Source organism: Macrobrachium nipponense, chromosome 1 (genome assembly GCF_015104395.2).
Source record: "Macrobrachium nipponense isolate FS-2020 chromosome 1, ASM1510439v2, whole genome shotgun sequence".
Taxonomy (NCBI): Eukaryota; Metazoa; Arthropoda; class Malacostraca; order Decapoda; family Palaemonidae; genus Macrobrachium; species Macrobrachium nipponense.
Window position 1 is genome coordinate 57,245,244 of NC_087200.1, and position 20,865 is coordinate 57,266,108.

The 20,865-nt window shown below is 42.5% G+C and overlaps 1 protein-coding gene across 2 annotated transcripts in view; it reads left to right on the forward strand.

Moving 5' to 3' along the window:
• LOC135219322 (transforming growth factor beta regulator 1-like) overlaps positions 1-20,865 on the forward strand; it is a gene marked incomplete in the record, with an annotated part of 249,284 nt that overhangs the window by 199,168 nt on the left and 29,251 nt on the right. For both annotated transcript variants that reach the window (XM_064255988.1, XM_064255987.1), the window contains 2 exon segments: positions 9,621-9,743; positions 11,587-11,716. In XM_064255988.1, the coding sequence (XP_064112058.1) occupies positions 9,621-9,743; positions 11,587-11,716 (253 nt within the window).

Here is a 20,865-nt window from a genome sequence, read left to right on the forward strand (position 1 = left end):
ACGGGGTTTCCGTTTTTGAGACGCGTTGTAAGTTGAAAATTGTCATAAGCCAGAACAATGTAAAAAAATCCTAAGGAAACCTTACTTTTAATGCTTTGGGTGCATTAAAAACTATGTAAACTGCATTCTTATTGCATTTTTCATCCCAAAAACCTTCAAATATTTATTTTGGATTTTTTGAGTCTTATTTCTTCCGCCAGATCAATGATTTAGGCATTGTAACCCTGGAACACGTGTCGTAAACCTGGAAATAATTTCTGATAAATATAATTGAAAAGAGTTGTAACCTCAGAACATCTTAAGCTGGGTACTGTGTAAAATAGGTTTTTCCTATGTCAAAACTTGTTTTTTTTTTTAGTGTAACCACTGTTTGTCCTCAAAGGAGTTTACAAAAGAAATTGACAGGTGACAAAATGGCTTAGCCCCTATTAAATAATTTTTCATATACGAAACAAACCTTTGGTCTTAACATTAGAATAAATCTTCTAGGCCCAGCTGGAAAACTGATAAAATTAATACAAAATTGTGTACACAAGGAACTTGGCATCTGTGCTTGGCCATGAGCTATTTAGAAACTCCCAAATGCCTTGGGCATTTCATGACCGCTTCAGTTACTATCATACCCCCTTTAAGAGAAGACATGTTTTGCTCTCTGTCCTTTTAAAGCTGGTTTAGTTTGCCTGCTTTTCATTCATTTGTGTATTTCAGTGTGTGTGAATGCTGTAGGTTTATACGGGTAGTGGGATATCATGTATCTGTTTACCTCCTCAACAAAGCTTTCTTCAGGATCTCGCAAGAAGCAGAGGAAATGGTCAAATGTTAGTGGGTTTACTTGTTTGAGATTTTTAACATCGGTATTTACGGATCCAAACCCAACATGTAGTAGGGGCAGAGAAAATGTATGTACAATTGCTAATCCATGTTCAGTATGTCGTTTTTGGTCGGCGGAAGAATGAAAAAGGTTTTATGAAAAGGGTCAGGACAGGAGATAGGAGACGCCACTATCTTTGGATGACCAAGCATCTTCAGTTTCTATTGTTCTGGCTAGTCAGATGTTGGTCCTTGTGTTTCTTGACCTATATTAGATGCTTCCCATCCCCCTTCAGGTTCATCCATGATTTGTTTTTGGATGCATCAGGAGGGGTTTTGGGCAGTTTTGTATGTAATTACTATGCTCCTTCCTTCCCCACGGGGAGTGGGGGAGCATCACCATCTTTGTCATATATTTCAGCTACCGATGCACACAGAATGGAGGGATGTGGATAGCATTAGGCCTATCAGGGGTACCAACCTTGGAGTGCTTGTTCTTACTACATGGCAACGCGCTTCCCTCCTAGTTATTTCTGTATGGGGTTGAACGCCACAACATCTGTAGCAGCACATATGATACCAGTGCCACAGCATTTTGGAGCTCACTTTACGGTTCCGCAGGGGTACCAGTATCTGCACAATGTTTTCCATCAAGTGCAAGTCCATCAAGCACAATGATGTCACAGCCTGGACCCTCAATAACGTCACAATCCAACATTGCGACCGACATGACGTCACGGCCTCTTTCCACCCTCGCAGCTTTGGTGTCGGTGAATACAACTACACTTTCCGATTCGGTGGCACACACTTTTAAGGCAAAATTTTAAGCTTTAAAAGAGAAAATAAATAAGAAATGCAAGAAGAAAAGACAAGTCGTCTTCTTCCTCTTCTTCCTCTTCTGGTTAGGGGTCATTGCAAGCTTAAGTGACGTCAGTGCAAGCTCCAGTCAAGTGTTGGAGGATAAGGGACTTTGTGGCTGATCCTGATGCCAAGGGGAGAAGATTAATTTCTTATTCATCTTCGATCCAGGACTGTCACATCCCTATTAATAAGAAAGCACAACAAGTAGTTGTTAGAGCCGAAATGCAAAATGGCGGCTGTCATTCTAATACGTGATCACAGCTGAAGAAATCGACAGACGTTGGGGTGGAAGCTGCTGTGAATACGTTTGTAAGCATGATGGGAAAGACGTGTGGTTATTCTCAGAGTGTGTTTAGATAATCTACAGTGGGAATTCATCAGTCTACAAAGACTGGTGAACAGGTTCCAGTCTTCCCTGTAAGACCTTTCAAGATGAGGAGAAAGGATAATCGCTCCAATTAAAAGATCGAATAATACAGCGTTGGAAGATTCTCCATTAAATGAGGTGGTTCATTCTTCAAAAAGACTGGACGATATTGAAGTTGTGGTTTGCATGGGGCGGAAGATCAAGGTCAAAATCCCCAACAGCCGTAGTTGACTGCTGTAGAAATGTAAATGACGTACGCACTGCTTCAAGGGAGCTGTCATCCTGGAAGAATAGGCAACTTTCTTGATCTAGATCAAGAAGAATAGAAAGGTTTAGAGGTTCACGTTCACTTGGTGGTTTTTCAAGAGCTAGCCAGCAACAGCTGTCAGATAACAGGTGCAATGGCCGTGGGATTGAGTGATTCTGAATCCCACAGACGTTTGTCGTGTGATAGGAGTGAGATACCTTCCTCAGCGGCCGAACAGAATTTTGATCATACGCGGTACAAACCTTCGGTCTTCACAATAGGATAATCTTCTAGCGCTAATTGGAAACTACTAAAAAACTATCAGAGATTGTAAAGCATGGAATATACGAGGTCGAAGCTGGTCACCGACTGGACTTGGAACCTCGTGACATGTGTCTTTCTTTAACTGCCTTGGAAGGTTGACTTTTGCTTTGCTCTCCTCCCCCCAAGTGGGTTTTATTTACCTAAGCCCATGGTTTATTCCATATATATCCAGCCCAGAAGTCCTGTGATCATCAACATTTTTAGATGGCCTTCCAGGATTGATTCCCATGTTCATGGTCCTTTGGGGCAGATGCAAATTGCAGTAAATGTGCCTCACGCCTTTTCTTCTGCTTTGTCATTGGCTGTGTTACTGGTAATGCTGGTCCATCTCACAAGGGGATACTGCCCCTTCAAGGAGAGAAGGGTCAGCTACATTTTATTCTTTAGCAATTTACAGTGGTTCTATTAAAGATATTTTGAAAACATTTGTATCATGACAATGTTTTATGTATCTACTCTTCCTTCGGCTTGAAAATAGGACTTGAACTTACACTTGCTGGTCGGGCGTTTGATGCATTAAGCCTGCACATGAATTTTCTTTTCCATTTTTTTTTTTTACCAGAATCATAGATGAAGCAGTCCCTCTCCTTCCTCTTGTAAGGAGAGGAAGGAGACTGGCAATAATGCAAACTCTTCCCAGAACTTTGCATGAATACCTCTTGACTAAATATTCTTCCCAGCCCTTTTTTGGATGAGTTATGATTCCTCACTCATTTTAAAAGGCCCAGAAGTCTGACTCTTGATCATACAGCTCTTTACTCTGATCAAGTTGTCAGAGGCTGGGCACTCCTTGCTCTTATGACCAGGAGGAATAGCCCAGGTGTGCTGAACTCCAGTCAGTTCTAGAAACTCACTCAGATTCCTCCTACCAGTCAGGGAGTCTGCCTAATGTAAAGGACCAAGGGTTTGTATATTGTGCAGGAAAAAATCACAGTTTTTGAAAGTGAACTGTATTTTTCCCAACTATAAAAACCTAAGGTCTTTTACATTAATAGCCACCTCATGCCACCCCTCAATCTGAAACCTAGACAAAAAGGCAAAGTAGACTTTAATTTGGGCAGGTGGGTAGGCCCCCGCTTACTGGGCTGTAGTTAATTACTGCCTAACTACCTTGTTTCAGAATTAAACGGCCATGTTCCAGCTTCACCATAAAGTATTTCCAAATGTAAAGGACCTCAGGTTTGTATAGTTAGTAAAAATACAATTTATTTTAAAAATTGTGATTTTTAATCAGTTAGTATTTTTCACAGCTAAGAGACCTGAGGTCTTAACATTAACTTCCCACCTCTAGCCACCCCTCTCATATCCTGGGATGGAAGAAAGGCTGACACGTCACGAGGTTCCAAGCTCGGTCGGTAACCAGCTTCCACCTCATATATACATGAGTTGCCAGATACCACAGATTCCTTGCTTTATAATCTTTGATTGTTTTTTAACCTTTCCAGCTGGCTGTAAAAGATTATCCTATTGTTAAGACCTCAGATTTGTTAGTCAAGGAAAATACAAATTTATTAAAAATGTCTCATTTTTGGAACCAGAGGAAGTGGAGAATCAGGAATTTCTGGCTTCTTATAGGGAGGTTATTGACTTTAATCGTCAATTCAATCATTTTTCAAGGAGGTCTGGAATGCCTTCCAATATAGCTTTGACTGGAACTGAAGCCCATTAGGACCAAAGAAAGATGTGAAGGTGTCGTATGAATTATACCATGTTCAAGTCAAGCAGTTGGCGTTACAGCAGTGTTAATGCATGGATTTCAGGGAGGGATAATTGCAATCAAATAGAGCATTCAGTTTTCTTCCCCCTCCCTTCCTGAGACATAGGAAATATTATATGACACCTGTTGTTCCTTTGCTAGGAAGGCATATCAACCCAGATGTTGTGAGGTTAAGACCTGGATTAACTTTAAACCAGGTGAAGATGGACTGCCCCTCACTTACTTATCAGTCAAGAAGCTGCTACCTTAGAATCAAAGGCTCCTTCTATTTTCCAAACAGCTTCATGGTTAGATTTTGGCCAACAGCAGTTGATAAGATTACTTCTTCAGATTCAACCAGGAGACTAGTGGAAGAAACTGCCTTTGTCAGAGTACTACTTCAGTCTGATTCCAAAGCTATTTCATAAATGACAAACTTAAATGCCAATGTTTGGGCTAATATTTTGTTGATGAGAAGGGATGCAGCATTGGCCAAGTTAAGCCGTGCTGTAGATGTTGACTCTCTTTTAGCTCTTCAGGATGGGGATGTCTTAAAGTCACAATTTCTGTTACCAAAAGACATACCAGAAGCTGCAATTGATAGAAGGATGGATACCAATGAGAGTTTGGTTCAACAGGCAGTAAATTGTCTGGTAATTGTCCTGGTGAAATAAGACCGACTCAACAAACACCACAGAAGAGATTAGTGAGGCCTTATCCTCCCCCTAAGATGGCGAGACCTTCTCTAAGGAAGAAATTACCACAGCGGCCCTTTCACAATCAAGCCAGTAGAGGAAGGGGTATTAGGGGCAGAAGAAGGGGTGCAAGGTGAGAGACTGGGTGCCTATCCCCACTCAGTGGGGGGATGCCTGGCGAGTCACTGGGAGGTGTGGCAGATTCAGAGTGGAGCACTGCGTAGTGGATGTGCTCAGGGTGGGCTACCTGATACTATTCAACTTCACTCCGCCCATTGTGGAACAACCTTTACCACACCTTTCATACACTCTTGGGTCTCAGAAATTCCTTATTCTGTGGTCTCAGAAATTCCTTATTCTGCAAGAATTGGAGGAAATGATGGAGAAAGGAGCTGTAGAGCAAGTAATATCTCCGTCAAGTAGATTTTTCCTTTTCCCCAACGCCAGTGATGAAAGGAGGACAGTTATAGATTTGTCAACTTTGAATCTTTTTGTCAGGAAGAAGAGATTCAAAATGGAGACTCCAAGGACAGTTCTAGCACCAGTCAGGGACAAGGATTTTATGCTGATAATAGACTTGAAGGATGCTTACGTAATTCCAGATTCCAATCCATCATTCTTCCAGAAAGTTTCTCCGATCCAGTCTTGCAGAGAAGGTGTTTCAATTCAGAGTCCTTTGTTTTGGATTGACAACATCTCCTCAAGTGTTTACAAGAGCATTCACTCTCATGTCAACATGGGCTCATGCTCAAGGGATCAGATTAATAGGGTACTTGACGATTGGCTGGTGATAGCAAAGTCCTGAAAAAAAGTTCTTTAGGGACAGAGATTTCCTTCTCCAGTTTTTTCACAGCTTAGGTTTTGTGATAAATCAGGAGAATTTGAATTTGGATCCCAATCAGAAGCTGGTGTACTTAGGGATGATTATAGACACGATAAAGGCCAAAGCTTATCCATCAGGTCAGAGGGTAGGAAAATGCAAGGAAGTAGTGATTTCCTTTCTGACAAAGGAAACAACCAGTGAAGCAATGGCAAATAATTCTAGGAATTCTAAATTCCCTATAGAAGCTGGTTACACTTTCTGTGTTTACAATGGAGGATGATGGAGTGTCATGGTAATCGCTCTAAAGCTAAGAAACTTATATTAAAGGAAAGGAAAATGTATCCTCTTCGAGTAGGTCTGCAGCAAAGAGGCATGCCCCACGTGTTGGAGGCGTCTGTTCTCATGATTGTTCGAGAATACTCAGGTGTGTTATGGAACTCAGCACACGTCGTTGTTAGAAACGCTGTGTATTATGATGCAACATTTCGTCGAGAGCCTTCTAGAGGGACGGTGACATTCGCTGGTTAAGCCTCGCCCCCAGATTGCTGTATATATATATGACTGAGGAAGTAGAAAGATCATCAGAGAGATCTTCAGAGATAAGAGAATAAGGAAGAGACGAAGGATAAGAGAGGAAGAGGACGCAGGAGAGAGTGTGAACAGAAACAAGTTAAGTCCGCGGTCAGAGAGAGAGAGAGAGAGAGAGAGAGAGAGAGAGAGAGAGAGAGAGAGAGAGAGAGAGAGAGAGAGAGAGATATCGCAACGTTGAGCAACCCCTTTCAGAGAAGAACCGTCCTACGAGTGGTTTTGAGGAGTAACCCGCCCTTCGAGTATCAAGACTAAGACATTTCTTCCTGCAGTACAAAGTCAAGAAGCCGTTTGAAGTTTCTACTGTCCCCTTTTGAGAAGCCCTCGCTTCGAGCACTGATTCCAACAGCTACAAAACTAGCCAGCAAGTATTTCATTACCGCACTGTTTCCCCATTTTACATATTGTCTGGTTTAACTTTGTTATGTAAATAGGAGAAACCATTCTGCATTTACCTTTGTTAATAAGCTTGTAAATGAACTTTTGTTCTGTTTGAGTTTCTTTGTATATTCGTATCCCTAGTTTCAACTGTTGGTGTTGAATCCTTTTTGTTTATTATATTAAAGAACCTGAGCAGATCTCGGTCCGTAACAAGGAGTTTTGGTCACTAAGTGTAGATCATCCCTACCTGTAGATCCCACTGCCAACAGAGGTGAGAAAAGATCTACTGTAGTGGTTGGAGGACAACAATCTGACAGTAGGGATACCCCTTCAACAACCCTCTCCATATCTTCTATTTTCAAATGTGTCAGTTTAAGGTTGGGTGCTCACATGAAGTATCTGATGATTTCAGGAAAATGGAGTCAACAGGACAGAAAATTCCATCTAAACGTGCTGAAACTAAAAGTAGCATTTCTAGCACTGCAGAAGTTTCAGGAGAGGGACACTCAGTAGTATTGATGTTGGACAACACTACATATAGTAGTGGCACATGAAAAACAAACAAGGAGGCCTGGTATCTTGACAACTACATCTCTTGACAGTTCAACTATATCAGTGGCCTGTGGAGAACTTAATAGACATCAGGGCCAGATATATTCCAGGGAAAAGGAATGTAAAAGCAGAAAAGTTGAGCTGCCAAGACCAGATTCTTGGAACAGAGTGGTCCTTGCATCAGGAAGTGGCATACAGAATGTTGATCTTGTGGGAAAGGCTGGTGGTAGATCTGTTCTCAACAAAGTACTACAAGAAACTGGAGATATACTTATAGTTCAGTTGTCCTGGAGACGGAGGCAATAGCAGAGGATGCTCTACAAAATCCGTGGAACAATCTGGATGTATATGTGTTTCTTCCATTTTGTCTGATCTGTTAGGTCCAGAATAAGGTGATACAGTCTCCAAATCTCAAGATGACCCTGGTGGCTCCCTTGTGGCCGAAGGTAGAATGGTTTTCAGATCTGTTACCACTGCTAGTAGAAGTTCCGAGAGAATTGCATTCCTGGCACAACCTATTATGTCAACCACACTCGGAGAGGTACTACCAATCATTACAGTCCCTATCTCTTCACGGGTGAAGACTGTCAAGTATCTCCTGCGAGTGAGAGGCTTGTCTCAAAAAGCTTGTACAAATGGCAGGATATATCAGAAAGTCATCGATGTGTTACTAGGGAAAGTGGTCTGCCTACTGTGATTGGTGCCGTAGACAGAGTATGTCTCCACTTGGAACTTCTATTCAAGAAATAGCTGATTTTCTGATATACCTTAGAACAGAAAAACACCTTTCTGTGTCTGCCATAACAGGCTATAGGGCTGCACTAGCTCTGGTTTTACAAGTGAAAGATGTAGACATTTCTTCTTCTTAGACATTTCTTCTTCATGGGAAATATCTATGTCAATGAAGATTTTTGAGCAGTCTTGTTCTCCTAGAGAACTTAAGTCCCCCAAATGGGATTTAACCATGGTATTATCCAGCCTTACTAAGGCTCCCTGTGAACCATTCTTACAAGCCACTGATAGAAGCTTGACTCAAAAATAGTCTTCTTGCTGGCTCTATCATCTACCAGAAGGGTAGGGGAACTGCATGGTTTGTCATAGGTGAAATATTCCAGAGGTTGGAAGTTATTAGTCTTTGAATTTGTACCAGAGTTCATGGGTAAGACACAGAATCTATCTGTTTCAGATGACTGATTTGTCTCGTTTTCTATACCTTCTTTTGGAGACTTTATGGATAATGACCCTTAAGAAATGATATTATGTCCTGTCAGGGTGTTACGTGCTTATTTAAAAAGAACTTGACATTTCAGATGTAGAAGGCTTTTTGTTACCACAGGTGGGGCCAAGAAAGAAGTGTCAAAGAATACAATATCGTTTTGGTTAAGGGAAGCAATCAGGAATGCATATTTGACAGAATCTGGAAGTGTCAAATAATGTTGTGACACTTTTTCCTTGGATCTGGTGGTGGCTGTTCAACAAGTAACCTTGGTGGGTCAGTTTGAAATAAGCCATTCACTGTGCTTTTCATTGGATTCTCACTAAAAGTAGCAAATGAAGTTTTTGAATCCTATGGCAGCTGAAACAAAGAACTTTGTGGCAACTAAACTCAGAGTTTTCCTGATGATAAATAAGTCGTCCAGACCTAGTTTATGTAGCCATATACCTTGATCTTGTGAGATGCTATGACCATAAACGCAGGGCCATCAAACCCTGGGATTAGAAATTCAACTTTTGACTTGTTACTACTTACAAGTGTCTCGGATAATAAGATCAAATTGTAGTTATGGGCAAGACTCTGGAGATCAAGATGATTTGACCCTAAGGCACGAATATTTGAGTAAAAAACATGCAATTTTTCACATGGTAAGGAGTAGCAGGCCCAGCTTAAAGCCTGATGTCTCCCAAAAGAATTAGAAATAACAACAAAATTGGAAGCAAATCTAATAAAAGATTCATAACAATAGCATAGTAAAAATCAACAGAACAACAAACAATAAAATCAACAACAACAATATTTACATTATATTTTACAATAATTTCATTGAAAGAAAAGCACTACTGATACTACCAGAGATGCTGTTGAGGGAGATATCTGATTAAGTGAGGGGTTCTTCTTACATATCTAGGGAGCTGCTGATCAAATGAAGCATATGTAAACTCATGGGGGTATTAAACTAGTACAATATACTTCTACATGATTATAGATGTAATATTTGTCTGCAGGTGGTGAATAGTGGTGTTTAATATTCATTTTATGCATTTTTACTCACCTTTAGATTTGAAGTAGTGTGTGAGGATGAGGAAGATGCAGTTGTTGTAGGCAACTCCCCTGCACAGTGTCACAATCATATACTTCAGACTATCAATAGCACTCTCGATATGGACCTGCTAACTATAAGGTACGATAATTTAAAATAATAGATGTTTAGTCTGAAATTCATATCTCATTTGTATTTTTTTTTTCTTAATATTTTCTGTTTGGGATTTTCTCTTTACATGAGAATGAAATGGTGATTTGCCTTATGTCAACTTACTGTAAATGTAAAAGGAAGATAAAAAGAATGTCCTCATTCCATTCTGTTACATTTGTTTCATAATGCATGCCTATAAACAGTAGGGCCTCTGGACTGTGAATAACATCTCTTTAATTGTTTCATTATTTTTACTGTATGGCCAGCATTTTGAATGTTCCATTGCCTGTTATTGGCTTACTAAGACTTAGCTTAAGGGTAGAGGCTGAAATGCACAGCATTTCTCTCAAGGTACATTGGTTTTAGTATTGTATGGGTTGATGGAGCTTTCTAAGCTGAACAGGGAGAGTAGAAAATAATGATTGCATGATTGAGAGATAGTGAGATTTTAACAATTGACTACCCTTGGTATGTACTGTGTGACTTCTTTCAGTGCTGAATTCCTTTAAGTTATTGTACAGAAATTGGGAAGTATTGCAATCCTTCTTAGGTAAAGAAAACATCTCAAGGAATGGGTATATTTCATTGACATTCTGTAAACAAAATAAAATTATAAAAAATAATTCTCTAAGTAACAATATGTACATGTCTTTTACACATTGACAGTACTATTAGTATTTGTAAATGGCATTACATTTCTGTGAAAGAGGTTAATTCTAAATCTTGGACAAAGATATTGAATGGATTTTATGGGTAAGAGTGAGTGTGATAGGAGAAAAGTTATGATAAAAAGGGTTGATGTTCCAGCAGTGGAAAGGTATGAGAATAAAAGAGAATATTTTTCTTTGTGAGTCTGAGTCTGTACCTAGCATAGTTTGTGGAATATGAAATAGGGTATTGCCATATGATTTAAATACATACTGTAGGTAGGTGACAGAGAAGAGATGGTGTTTTCAGTAGCTATGGGGCTTCAAATGGAAATTGAGAACCATGTGGAAATGCGTTTCAAAAGGTCTTGATTATTGTGACTACGATACTTGGTTTTCAAGGAATATTCATACGTATACAATATTGGATAAGAGAAAAAAAATTTCAGACTGTTTGCATACAGTAGGTGAAAGGGCAAGATCACGAATAAAATGCGGGAGAATTAGGGCAAAATGGTCATAGAGGAAGAGGTAAAATCTTTGCAAAGGAAAGTGAGAATAGCAAGTAAAGGGAAAAATGAATTAGAATAAGCTAGGATGAAAACATGGAAGTGGAAAGAGTGATGATATAAGCAAATAAACTGCAAACTCTGACCATGGGACTAAAAACAGTAATTGGTGGGATGATTAAATGACAGGTCTAATGAAAAAACAAGGGAGAGTATTTGTGGTGCAATTACTTGAAAGAAGAGAACATGAATAGATATGCTGACTGGTGGATAGCATCATTAAGAATAGTTATACGTATTATAAAGAAGGCAATCTGTACAAATAAGAGGATTAATATGAGGAAATATTTCAGGGAGAGTCAGAAGTTTTTTTTTATAAGGAAATAAATGCAAAGAGGAAATAACTAATGAATAGATGAATTTTAGAATAAGATACAGATCAAGAGAATCTGTCTAGGATCAATGAAGTGCTCTGAAAATTTGTTGAAGAGAGGCAGAGCTGAACCATGTAAAATTGGAAGGAATTAATTATTATTTAAGGTTATTATCCAAATACTATATAAAATCAGTTATTAAACTTTTTCATACTCCCTGTAACCTATCAGAATGTCAGTTCTTTTTGTGTAATGTAGTATTCGATCTTGGGTCTTGATCTTATTTATTTCATGGTTGCAGCCCTGAGAGTAGTGACAATGATGAACGTGGATGTCGTTTCTTTGGTCTCACTCATCCCAGTGTCCAGAATGTTCTGCAGGCTTGTCCAAGGGCAAGGAAATGCTCAAAATATAAATGGGTGAAATTTGAGGTAAGTATTTAAAAATCCTGTCCAGTTTAGGTGTGGAATATGAGTAATGAAGGAAAGTCTATGTTTTACATATGAAAGTCCCTACGTACAAAAAAAACAGGTTACAAAGGCAAAGACAACAATTTTTTTGCTTATGTGTACGAAAATAATTCAGGTTGCGAAAAGCTGTACCGTAAAGTCTGAGATTTGCCCGGGCTGTTGAGAACAATTTTAAAACTCGCGCGCCGCCAACTCAGTAGACTTGCCACCACCCTCCCGCTCTCCCATTGGTTCCTGATGCTAGTTACTGCCGTAAGATCCTGCTCTCCTATTGGTCAGCATCAATCCTATCATGCATCTACGTAAGGGAGGTCCTCAACCATTTTGTTTAGGCAGCGTTATCGTACACACATGGAATTCGTTCATTCACGTAGATTTCGTTCGTTAACATAAAATCGTGTTAGTGATTTTGCTTTCGTTGTACTGTAAGTTACTTTATCGTGTTGTTGTTAGCCTTGGGTCCCAAGAATTTTGCTAAAGTTCACGGAAAGAAGAGGATGCTTTCTATGGAGACGAAGATGGAGATGATCAAGTATTTGTTAATGTGATTCATAAGTTTGGTGTTAACGTTTTCTGCCATTTTTTAATGTGTTTCGTAAAGTTAAGTGTTCATGGTTTCTGCCATTTGTCGTCGTCCTCTGTCACCACTTTTGGACATTGCCTCACTTGAAAGGTAAGGTTCCACATTTTACTACATACGTACGTATACAGTATTTCTTGTACCCTGTACATTAATTCACTTTATTTACAGATACAGTAACGGTTAGGTTAGGTATTGAATGGTCCAAATTGTTGTATTTCATTTATTATTGTTCAATTTAGCTTTTATAAAATTTACTGTGGTGTTTTTATAGGGCTTGGAACGAATTAGGCAATTTACCGTATCATGCAACTTTTGAAGCCCTAATTTTGGAGCTAATTTTAAGGGGGTTGCATCTTACATGAGATATAAAATTTTAGTGTGTAATAATCCTATATTAGTATCATATGATAACATACAAACATAATAGATATGCATCTTTTCCATGGATATTTTAAAAAGTTTTGTTTGTTCATGAAACTTAACTGTCAGATATATATATATAGCTGTATTCTCCGAAGTCCGACAGAATTTCAAAACTCCCGGCACACTCAGTGGTCGGCCAGGTGGTTAGTACCCATTCCCGCCGCTGGGAGCCTGGTATCAGGAACCATTCCCATTTTCTATTCAGATTTTCTCTGTCGCCGGTACTGTAAACATCTGTTTTCAGTACCTCTGTCTTGGGATTTTGAAATTTCATTGCGGCTCAAGTATCCTAATTGTCTTTTGGTTTATTGACTTGGATTTGTGGCTAGGCATACGCTATCATAGATTGATTGGAATTTGAACATATTCCTTGAATAAGATGTCTGAGTTTAGCTCGGCTAGTTTCAGATTTTATGGTCTGCAAGGGGTAAGGTAAGGCTACTAAAACCTTCGGTAGATCCTCACTTTGTATGCACGAGGTGTACGAGACATGTTTCTTTGTCGAAAGATCAATGTAATTTGTATGATGTTTGACTGATTCCGAAGGGAATACGTATGATTTGTATGTACGCAAATTAGAGCGTGATAGAGTCAGGAGGTTTTCCTCCAAGACTGCATCAGTAAACAGAAGTCAGGGTAATGAACCTACTAACCTCCTGTAGACTTTATTTTGCCTAACCCTGTGGTATGGCCTACGGCCCTTGAGGACGTGTCTGCAAGAGGAATGCCCTTTCTGTTATTGTGGATTCCATCCGTAATCTTGGAATCTAAAGTGCTCGCTCTCCAATCATGTTGTGAGTGTAGTGATGTTAGTGCCCCTAGTGTTGTGGAGGGGGCGTCAGATCGGTCCCATAACGACTCTAGGTCTAGACCTCTGTCGGACTCCCAGGACTCAGGGCGTGGGCAAGTCAAAAACCGAAGGAGGGTTACAGGTACTCTCCACCGATCTGGCGTCCCTTCGGCAGGACCTGGAGACGCTTCCCAGGCTGCCAAAGATCGTGCAAGTGCACGAATCTTGAAGAATTGCTTCTCGTCCTCTTAGGCGTCCTCCCCGTGCAGGGGTTGGAGCTCTCGGAAGGACTCGCGCCCTCTAAACAGAAGCTTATAGAAGAGGACGCTTCACGTCCTCTCTCTCGTCATGCGATTGCAATCGTCGCCTTAACATTTTGACGACTTTCCACCGCAGAAGAGAAATAGGACGTCATCGGAGAGGACGCTTTTGAGCGCCCAGATCGCTCTAACATTGTTACTGTGAGAAGGAAGAAGGCATCCCCTCGCCCCTCGTCTTCTCACAGGATCAGTCCTTCTCCTTCTCCTTCTCCTCGCTCATCACCTTCTAGATCCCGCTTATGCATCCAAGAACGCACAGGCGTCCTTTTTTGAGCACGTTTCTGGAAGTGTCGATGAGCGTGACAAAGACGCAAGATGTCGCACAGGTGGCCATCACCTTTGTCAGGAGTTGGGAACGTCCATAAGACTCGTCCTGACGACGATCACCGTACATCTGCTTATGATGCTCGCGCGCTTCATGGGCGGCACGCCCCTCGCCAGCACGCCTCTCAAGTTGCTCGTGTTGACGCTTTTGTATGGCCGCGTCACGTCAGGAAGCTCTCCATGACGCTTCTCTGGATGTTCGTCGCTCTCCTCTTCGGGACGCTCTTCAAGACGTTTGCAAGGACGTTATTTAGGACGCTCGGCGTTCTATACATCAAGACGCTTGGCAAGACCCTCGAGAGGACTCCTTTCAGGAAGCTTGAGGTTCTGTGCATCAGGGCGCTCGGCAAGGCCCTCGCGAGGATGCCGTTCAGAACGCTCGGCGTTCCTTTTTGAGCGCGTTTCTGGAAGTGTCCATGTGCTTTACAAAGATGCAAGATGTCGCACAGGCGGCCGTCGCCTTTGTCAGGAGGTAAGAAAGGTCCTTAAGGCTCGTCTTGATGACGATCGCCGCACGTCTTCTTATAATGCTCGCACACTTCAGGATGAAGACGCTTGAAGCGGCTCTCCATGACGCCTCTCAGGTGACCTTTTAGGATGCTTGGCGTTCTATGCATCAGGACGCTCAGCAAGACCCTCGGGAAGATACCGTTGAGAACACTCTGCGTTCTATGCACCAATACGCTCGGCAAGACTCTCGCGAGGACGCCTTTCAAGACGCTCAACGTTCTATGCATCAGGACGCTCGGCAAGGCTCTCGGGAAGACGCTTTTCAGAACGCTCGGCGTTCAATGCACCAAAAAGCTTGACAAGCCCCTCGTGAGGACACCTTTTGAAGACGCTCAACGTCCTACACGTCGCTCACCAGGACGCTTTTGAAGACGCTCGACGTCCTACACATCGAGACGCTCGCCGGAACGCTTTTGAAAACGTTCGACGTCCTACACGTCATGACGCTCGGTAGAGCTCTTGCCAAGACGCTCTTCAGAACGATACGCGCCCTACACGTCAAGACGTACGGCAGGATTCCTGCAAGGACGCTCATCAAGAGGACGCTCTTCAGGACGCTCCACAGGACGCTCCTTTATCGGACACTCTTCAGAACGCTCCGCAGCAGGTTCCTTTACCGGAACTTCACAAAGCTTCGGAGTTGCTATTAAGCATTCCCGACTTACATCTTTGAGCCCTACTTCAAATAGGAGACCCCCTTTTACGAGAGGGGCCTCAGGGTTTCATTGCTTCGCGGTCGGTTAAGGACCCTTCTCTGTTCCCGTAAAGGAGACAGAGTCCTCGAGCGACTCGCAACCAGCGAATGAAGACGCCTTCTGTAAGACTTGTTTGCTGACAAGTTTCGACCCTCGGTCCCTTGCTCTCCTCTCTCGCAGTGGGCGTCGTTGAAGAGGAAGGCGCCTGGTCTCGTAAAGATGTCCACTTCGCTTTCTACTAAGGGAGCGTTCAATAGAATCCATGACTTGATGGACTCCAGGAAAGCGCAAGGCAAGACTTCCTTTGCCCTACTTCCAGCGAGGTTAAGCGTGAGAGCAGGCATTCGATATGAAACAGGAGAGGAAGCTGGTTGGAGCCAAGCTGCATGGATTAGGTAGTCAGGTTGGTTCTGATGAGCTGGCATCTAGAAGACGAATCTAGTAAACTTTAAGCAGATTTCGGAGTCATAAAACGCCTCTTCTGCGTTCGGGACTGCGCTGCTGAAGGGGAACCTTAGAGTCCTACCAGCCGTAAGCCCAGTCTCTGATCAGGAATCCTGCCCCTTTCTCGATTTCTGCGGGAATCGGGAAGACTATATGCTCAAATTCCTGGATTACTTTCTGTAATGTAAGTGGGTTTCCCCCATTGACAAGATACTAAACGTTTTGTCAAGTAAGTGGGTAACCCCTCATTGACGAAAAAATAAAATCTTTGTCACGTAAATGGGTTAGTTCCCATTGACAAAGATCTCGATAACATTTTATCGAGTAAGCGGATAAGCTCTCATTGACAAGATTCAGAAGAGCTCTCATTTATTGGTCAGAGGATATTCGACGAAAAAGACTTGTAGTCTACGTCCATGAAGTCTTCTGTCCAATAACATAAGAAGCTTGAGCTGTCCTCTTCGCTCCTCGATTCTCCCTTGAGGATCTCCATCAACTAATACTAATTCGTTCTCTTGGCTAAGAGAACGAAGACAGTCTATTTCCATTCTCTCTCTTCCTCGTCGAGGAAAGAATGTAGTAGGGAGGTAGCTGTCCAAGTGACTACAATACTCTACGTATTTTACCTTTGCGTCATATTACTATTAAGCGATTGTATGGTTCAAGTTATATACACATACCGTAGTTACCCCTACGGATGGCAACCGAGAGGACTATTATTCTAAATGCATTTAATCGGTACTCCCTGCAACCTTCCAGGAGTTTCCGGTTTCCCTTTTAGATATTTAAGGTATTGTTACGACAACACCAACTCAGCTTCTGTATTTAGCGAAATCTGTTTCGCTTAAATATACCTGCGTGAGAGTTTCTTTCTGCTCGATGATATTAACAAACCTATTCCTTCGTAGAATGGAGTAGCTGGCAACTCAGGCAGAGTAGTGCGAGATGGTGAACGTAGACTGCTGTCACTGTAGACTAGCAGCTCAGTACCAGCTAGTTCTCTGCCATGCGCGGTCGGTTACGTCTCTCCTGCAGGATTGACTGACTAACCGTATCTCTGCCCTACAATCACGGACTTTAGCCTCGGATTGAGGGGAATTCTAGCGTGCATGAATGAACATCGCCTTCGCTTAGCGAGAATTTTTTCAACAGAGATATCTCTTAGACCTTTTCGATTCTGTTTACCGCACTGTAACAGAATTCTGTACATTCTACCGCGGCATGGCACTATAATAATGCACACCTGCTTAGGCAAAGCGCAGCATTATTGGGGAAGGAAACATGCTCGGTGAGGGAATGGATGAGTCTGCTGGGGACCATTTCCTCGCTGGAGAAGTTTGTTTCCCTGAATAGACTGCAATTCAGATCTCTCCAGCTTTCCTGCCGGAAAACTGAAATAACTTCGAAGATTTAGAAGTGATTCTGAACATCTCTCAGTAGGTCAAGGATCACCTAAGGTGGTAGCGAGAGGGTGCCAGGCATCTGGAGACGGGTACAGATGTCCTGGCACATAATCTAAAAGAATTGGAAGCAATTCGGTTGGCTCTCCAGTTCTTCGAAGAACGAGTTTTTGGCCGAGTGGTCCAGATCAACTCTGACAATTCCACAGTTGTTCCGATACGTTATACAAACCCTCGGTCCTTTAACAATAGGAAGTAGCTAGCGGCAGCTGGAACGGTCGTAAGCTTCGAACAAGGGGAGAACAGTAGTAAACTGCTTGTCCGACAGTGCACGCACCTGCATGCCTGAGAGGTGAAGAATCACTTGTTTTCGGCCGCATGAGTGGAGGACATGTTCGTCATCGCTCTCTGCCTGCTTCATCGTCGTATGCTTTGTTTATATTGTGTTTTCCACTACTGGTTTGTTTGGTTTGAAAATGAAATTGTAAGTACTCTGTTTTCATTTTCATTAATTAAATAAATTATGGGTCTAGAAATGGAGCTATCGCCGTAGATGCGGCGGTTTCCGCTCTTTTCCTGAAGTTGATCCTCATGAATATGTTCTGGGTGCTGAGGGCGGGAGCGCGCTCGTGCCGAGTCGTTTATTTCTGGGTGAAATTGTGAAAGTGAAACTCGTAATACAGTACTCTTTTTCATTTATATTTTGAGGCTCAGGCATTTCAGCCTTTCAACAGGTTTGGGAGAGGTGGCAGAGCAAGAGGTTCCTTTCGCCAACGTGGCGGAACCAGAGCCTCCGGCCGAGCTAGAGGTACAAGGAGAAGAGGGACAAGACCCTCATCCTCTCAATGAGGATCCACAGGTAGGAGGCAGGCTGTACCACTTTCGTCATCATTGGGGGTTCAGCAATTGGGCAAAAAGCATAGTACCCAGAGGTCTAGGCTGGAGTTGGATCGAAGGTCCTCCTCCACCCAACACCTTCTATCAGGAACCAACACAGGAGTTGGTAAACTAGTCCCAGGACCTTCTCCAAAAGGGAGCTGTGTTGAGGACCAGGAATTTGAAGTTCCAGGGACGCTTGTTCAGTGTTCCGAAGAAAGGCACCGACAAGAGAAGGGTGATCTTAGACTTGTCCCGTTTAAACTTGTACATTCGTTGCGACAAGTTCAAAATGCTGACCATCTCTCAGGTGCGAACCTTACTTCCCCGTGGGGCCGTCACCACCTCTATAGATCTTACAGACGCCTACTATCATGTCCCAATAGCTCGGCACTTCCGTCCTTTCCTAGGGTTCAAATTAGGGACGGAAGCCTTCTCCTTCAAAGTAATGCCCTTCGGGCTCAATATAGCTCCAAGAATTTTTACGAAGCTAGCGGAGTCGGTGGTGCAGGAGCTAAGGTCTCAGGGTATAATGGTAGTAGTGTATCTGGACGATTGGCTAGTGTGGGAGATGGACAAGGACAAGTGTATGAAAGCCACGAAAAAGGTCATGACTTTCCTAGAACACCTAGGGTTCAAAATCAACAGGCAAGTCCCGCCTGACTCCAGAGTCAAGGTTCCAGTTGCTAGGTATCCAATGGGACTTGGATTTGCATACTCTTTCCATTCCATTGGCAAAGAGAAAGGAGATTGCAAAGGCGACAAGGCAATTCTTGAAATCCAAACAGACGTCCAGGAGAAGCCAGGAGAGGATCTTAGGCTCTCTCCAGTTTGCTTCCATGACAGACATCCTGCTGAAGGCCAAGCTCAAGGATATCAATCGAGTTTGGCGTTCGAAGGCCAATGCAAGGTTCTGGGACAGGCTTGCTCCGTTGCCAGCGATCCTGAAGAAATGTCTTCGGCCTTGGTTGAAGGCATCAAACTTGGCGAAGGAAATTCTGCTGCAGTTTCCTCCCCCGTCCTAAGTGGTGCACACGTATGTGTGTCTGACGGGTTGGGGGGGATACTCGCAGTACGAGAAGGCTCAGGGGATGTGTTCGACTCAGTTCCAGAAGCTCCACATCAACGTCCTGGAGGCTATGGCTGTGTCCCTCACGCTGAGGAAACTTTGCCTGTCAAAGAGGACACATATCAGGTTGGTTCTCGGCAGTGCAGTGGTAGTGCACTGCATAAACAGAGGCGGTTCAAAATCAAGCCATGTGAACCACGTAATGATAGCAATCTTTTCTCTAGCAGCCAAGAACACCTGGCATCTATCAGCTACTCACCTGGCAGGAGTTCAGAACGTAGTAGCGGACGCACTTTCTCGCTCAGTTCCACTGGAATCAGAATGGTCACTGGACTGGAAGTCATTCAAGAGGGTTTGCAGCATAGTACCGGGTCTGGAAGTGCACACACCCAAATGACTCATGTCAGCCATTAGCACGCCAAACCACCAACCTTATGAATCGACCCTTTACTCTCTACAGAAATGTTTCAGTTTTTAGTGCTTTTCAGTTTTTAGAGTTTTGGATGGATTGTGTACCTGTATACTATACTACTCGGTTTTTTTCCATCTGTCCACCCTACTGTGGTGTTTGCATATGGTAACATTGTGTCCCCAGTCTTTAGATAGTTACATTCAGCTTACATTCAACAATAATACCAGTATCCTATTTTGAATATTAAGGGTTAATTTGCATACAGTAAATTATCAAAACACTTTTCAGTTGCAAATGTACACCCAGATATCCTTTTATTTACCTAAAACTTACACATAGCGTAACTATCTAAAGCCCGGGATGCAGTGTTACCATACACAAACACCACAGGCGGTGGACAGATGGAAAAAAACAAAAGTATAGTTGATTCTAATTGTTCGTTTTCAGTTCCCCCTGCCTGTTCCAGAACCAGCCCTGTTGGGTGCTGGGGGTCATGGAGATCCACAAGCCTTGAAAGTAGGATCTGCCGGCCCCCAGCGCAGAGCAGAGTTGGCAGCAGATTTCCCCCCTTCCCCCTCAGGTGTAAGTTCTGAGGTTGATATAGAGTTAGGTAAGATGCAAACTAGTAGGGATAATAGGTTAGGTAATGTGCAGGAAGAGAAGTCGAAGGGGCAGGTTGCTTCAGGTTTGAGTTCTGTGGTGGTTTCTAGTGTGACAGTTTCATCTTTGGATTCATCTTCAGTTTTATTTCCGGTTTTGAGTTCTTAGCAACAGAAGGTTTCTAAGTCCATGTTCGGTTGTTCGGATGTAGTTTTTGGTTTGTTGGGTGCTGAAGTGTTGGATAGTGCTCCTTTGTCGTCGAAGGTCCTTTTCCTTCTGTGGATAAGCTTTTTTCGTCTGGCGGTGGTGGTAATTCTGGTGATCAGGTTTTTAATTCGGCTCAATACAATGCAGATTTGTTGGGTTTGTCGCAGAGTTATAGATCACTAGTTAGGCAGTGTTTCAAGGTTGGGTTTTCCAATATTCACAATTATGTCTAGAAGAATTTTTCTGAGTTTGCTAATGATGTTTGTCAAGACTATTTTCTTTCTCTTGAAAACTATGGCATCTTCTGCGGCTTCTGAGTTTTCTTTTCCCCCAGTTTCTTCTAAATCTTTTAGTGCCCTAACACAATCTTCTTTATCAGATCATTCTTTGGAGTTCGGTTCGGAGTCTTCTCTTGCTCATCCTGTTTCTTGGCCATTAACACAGCAGAGCAAAGAAT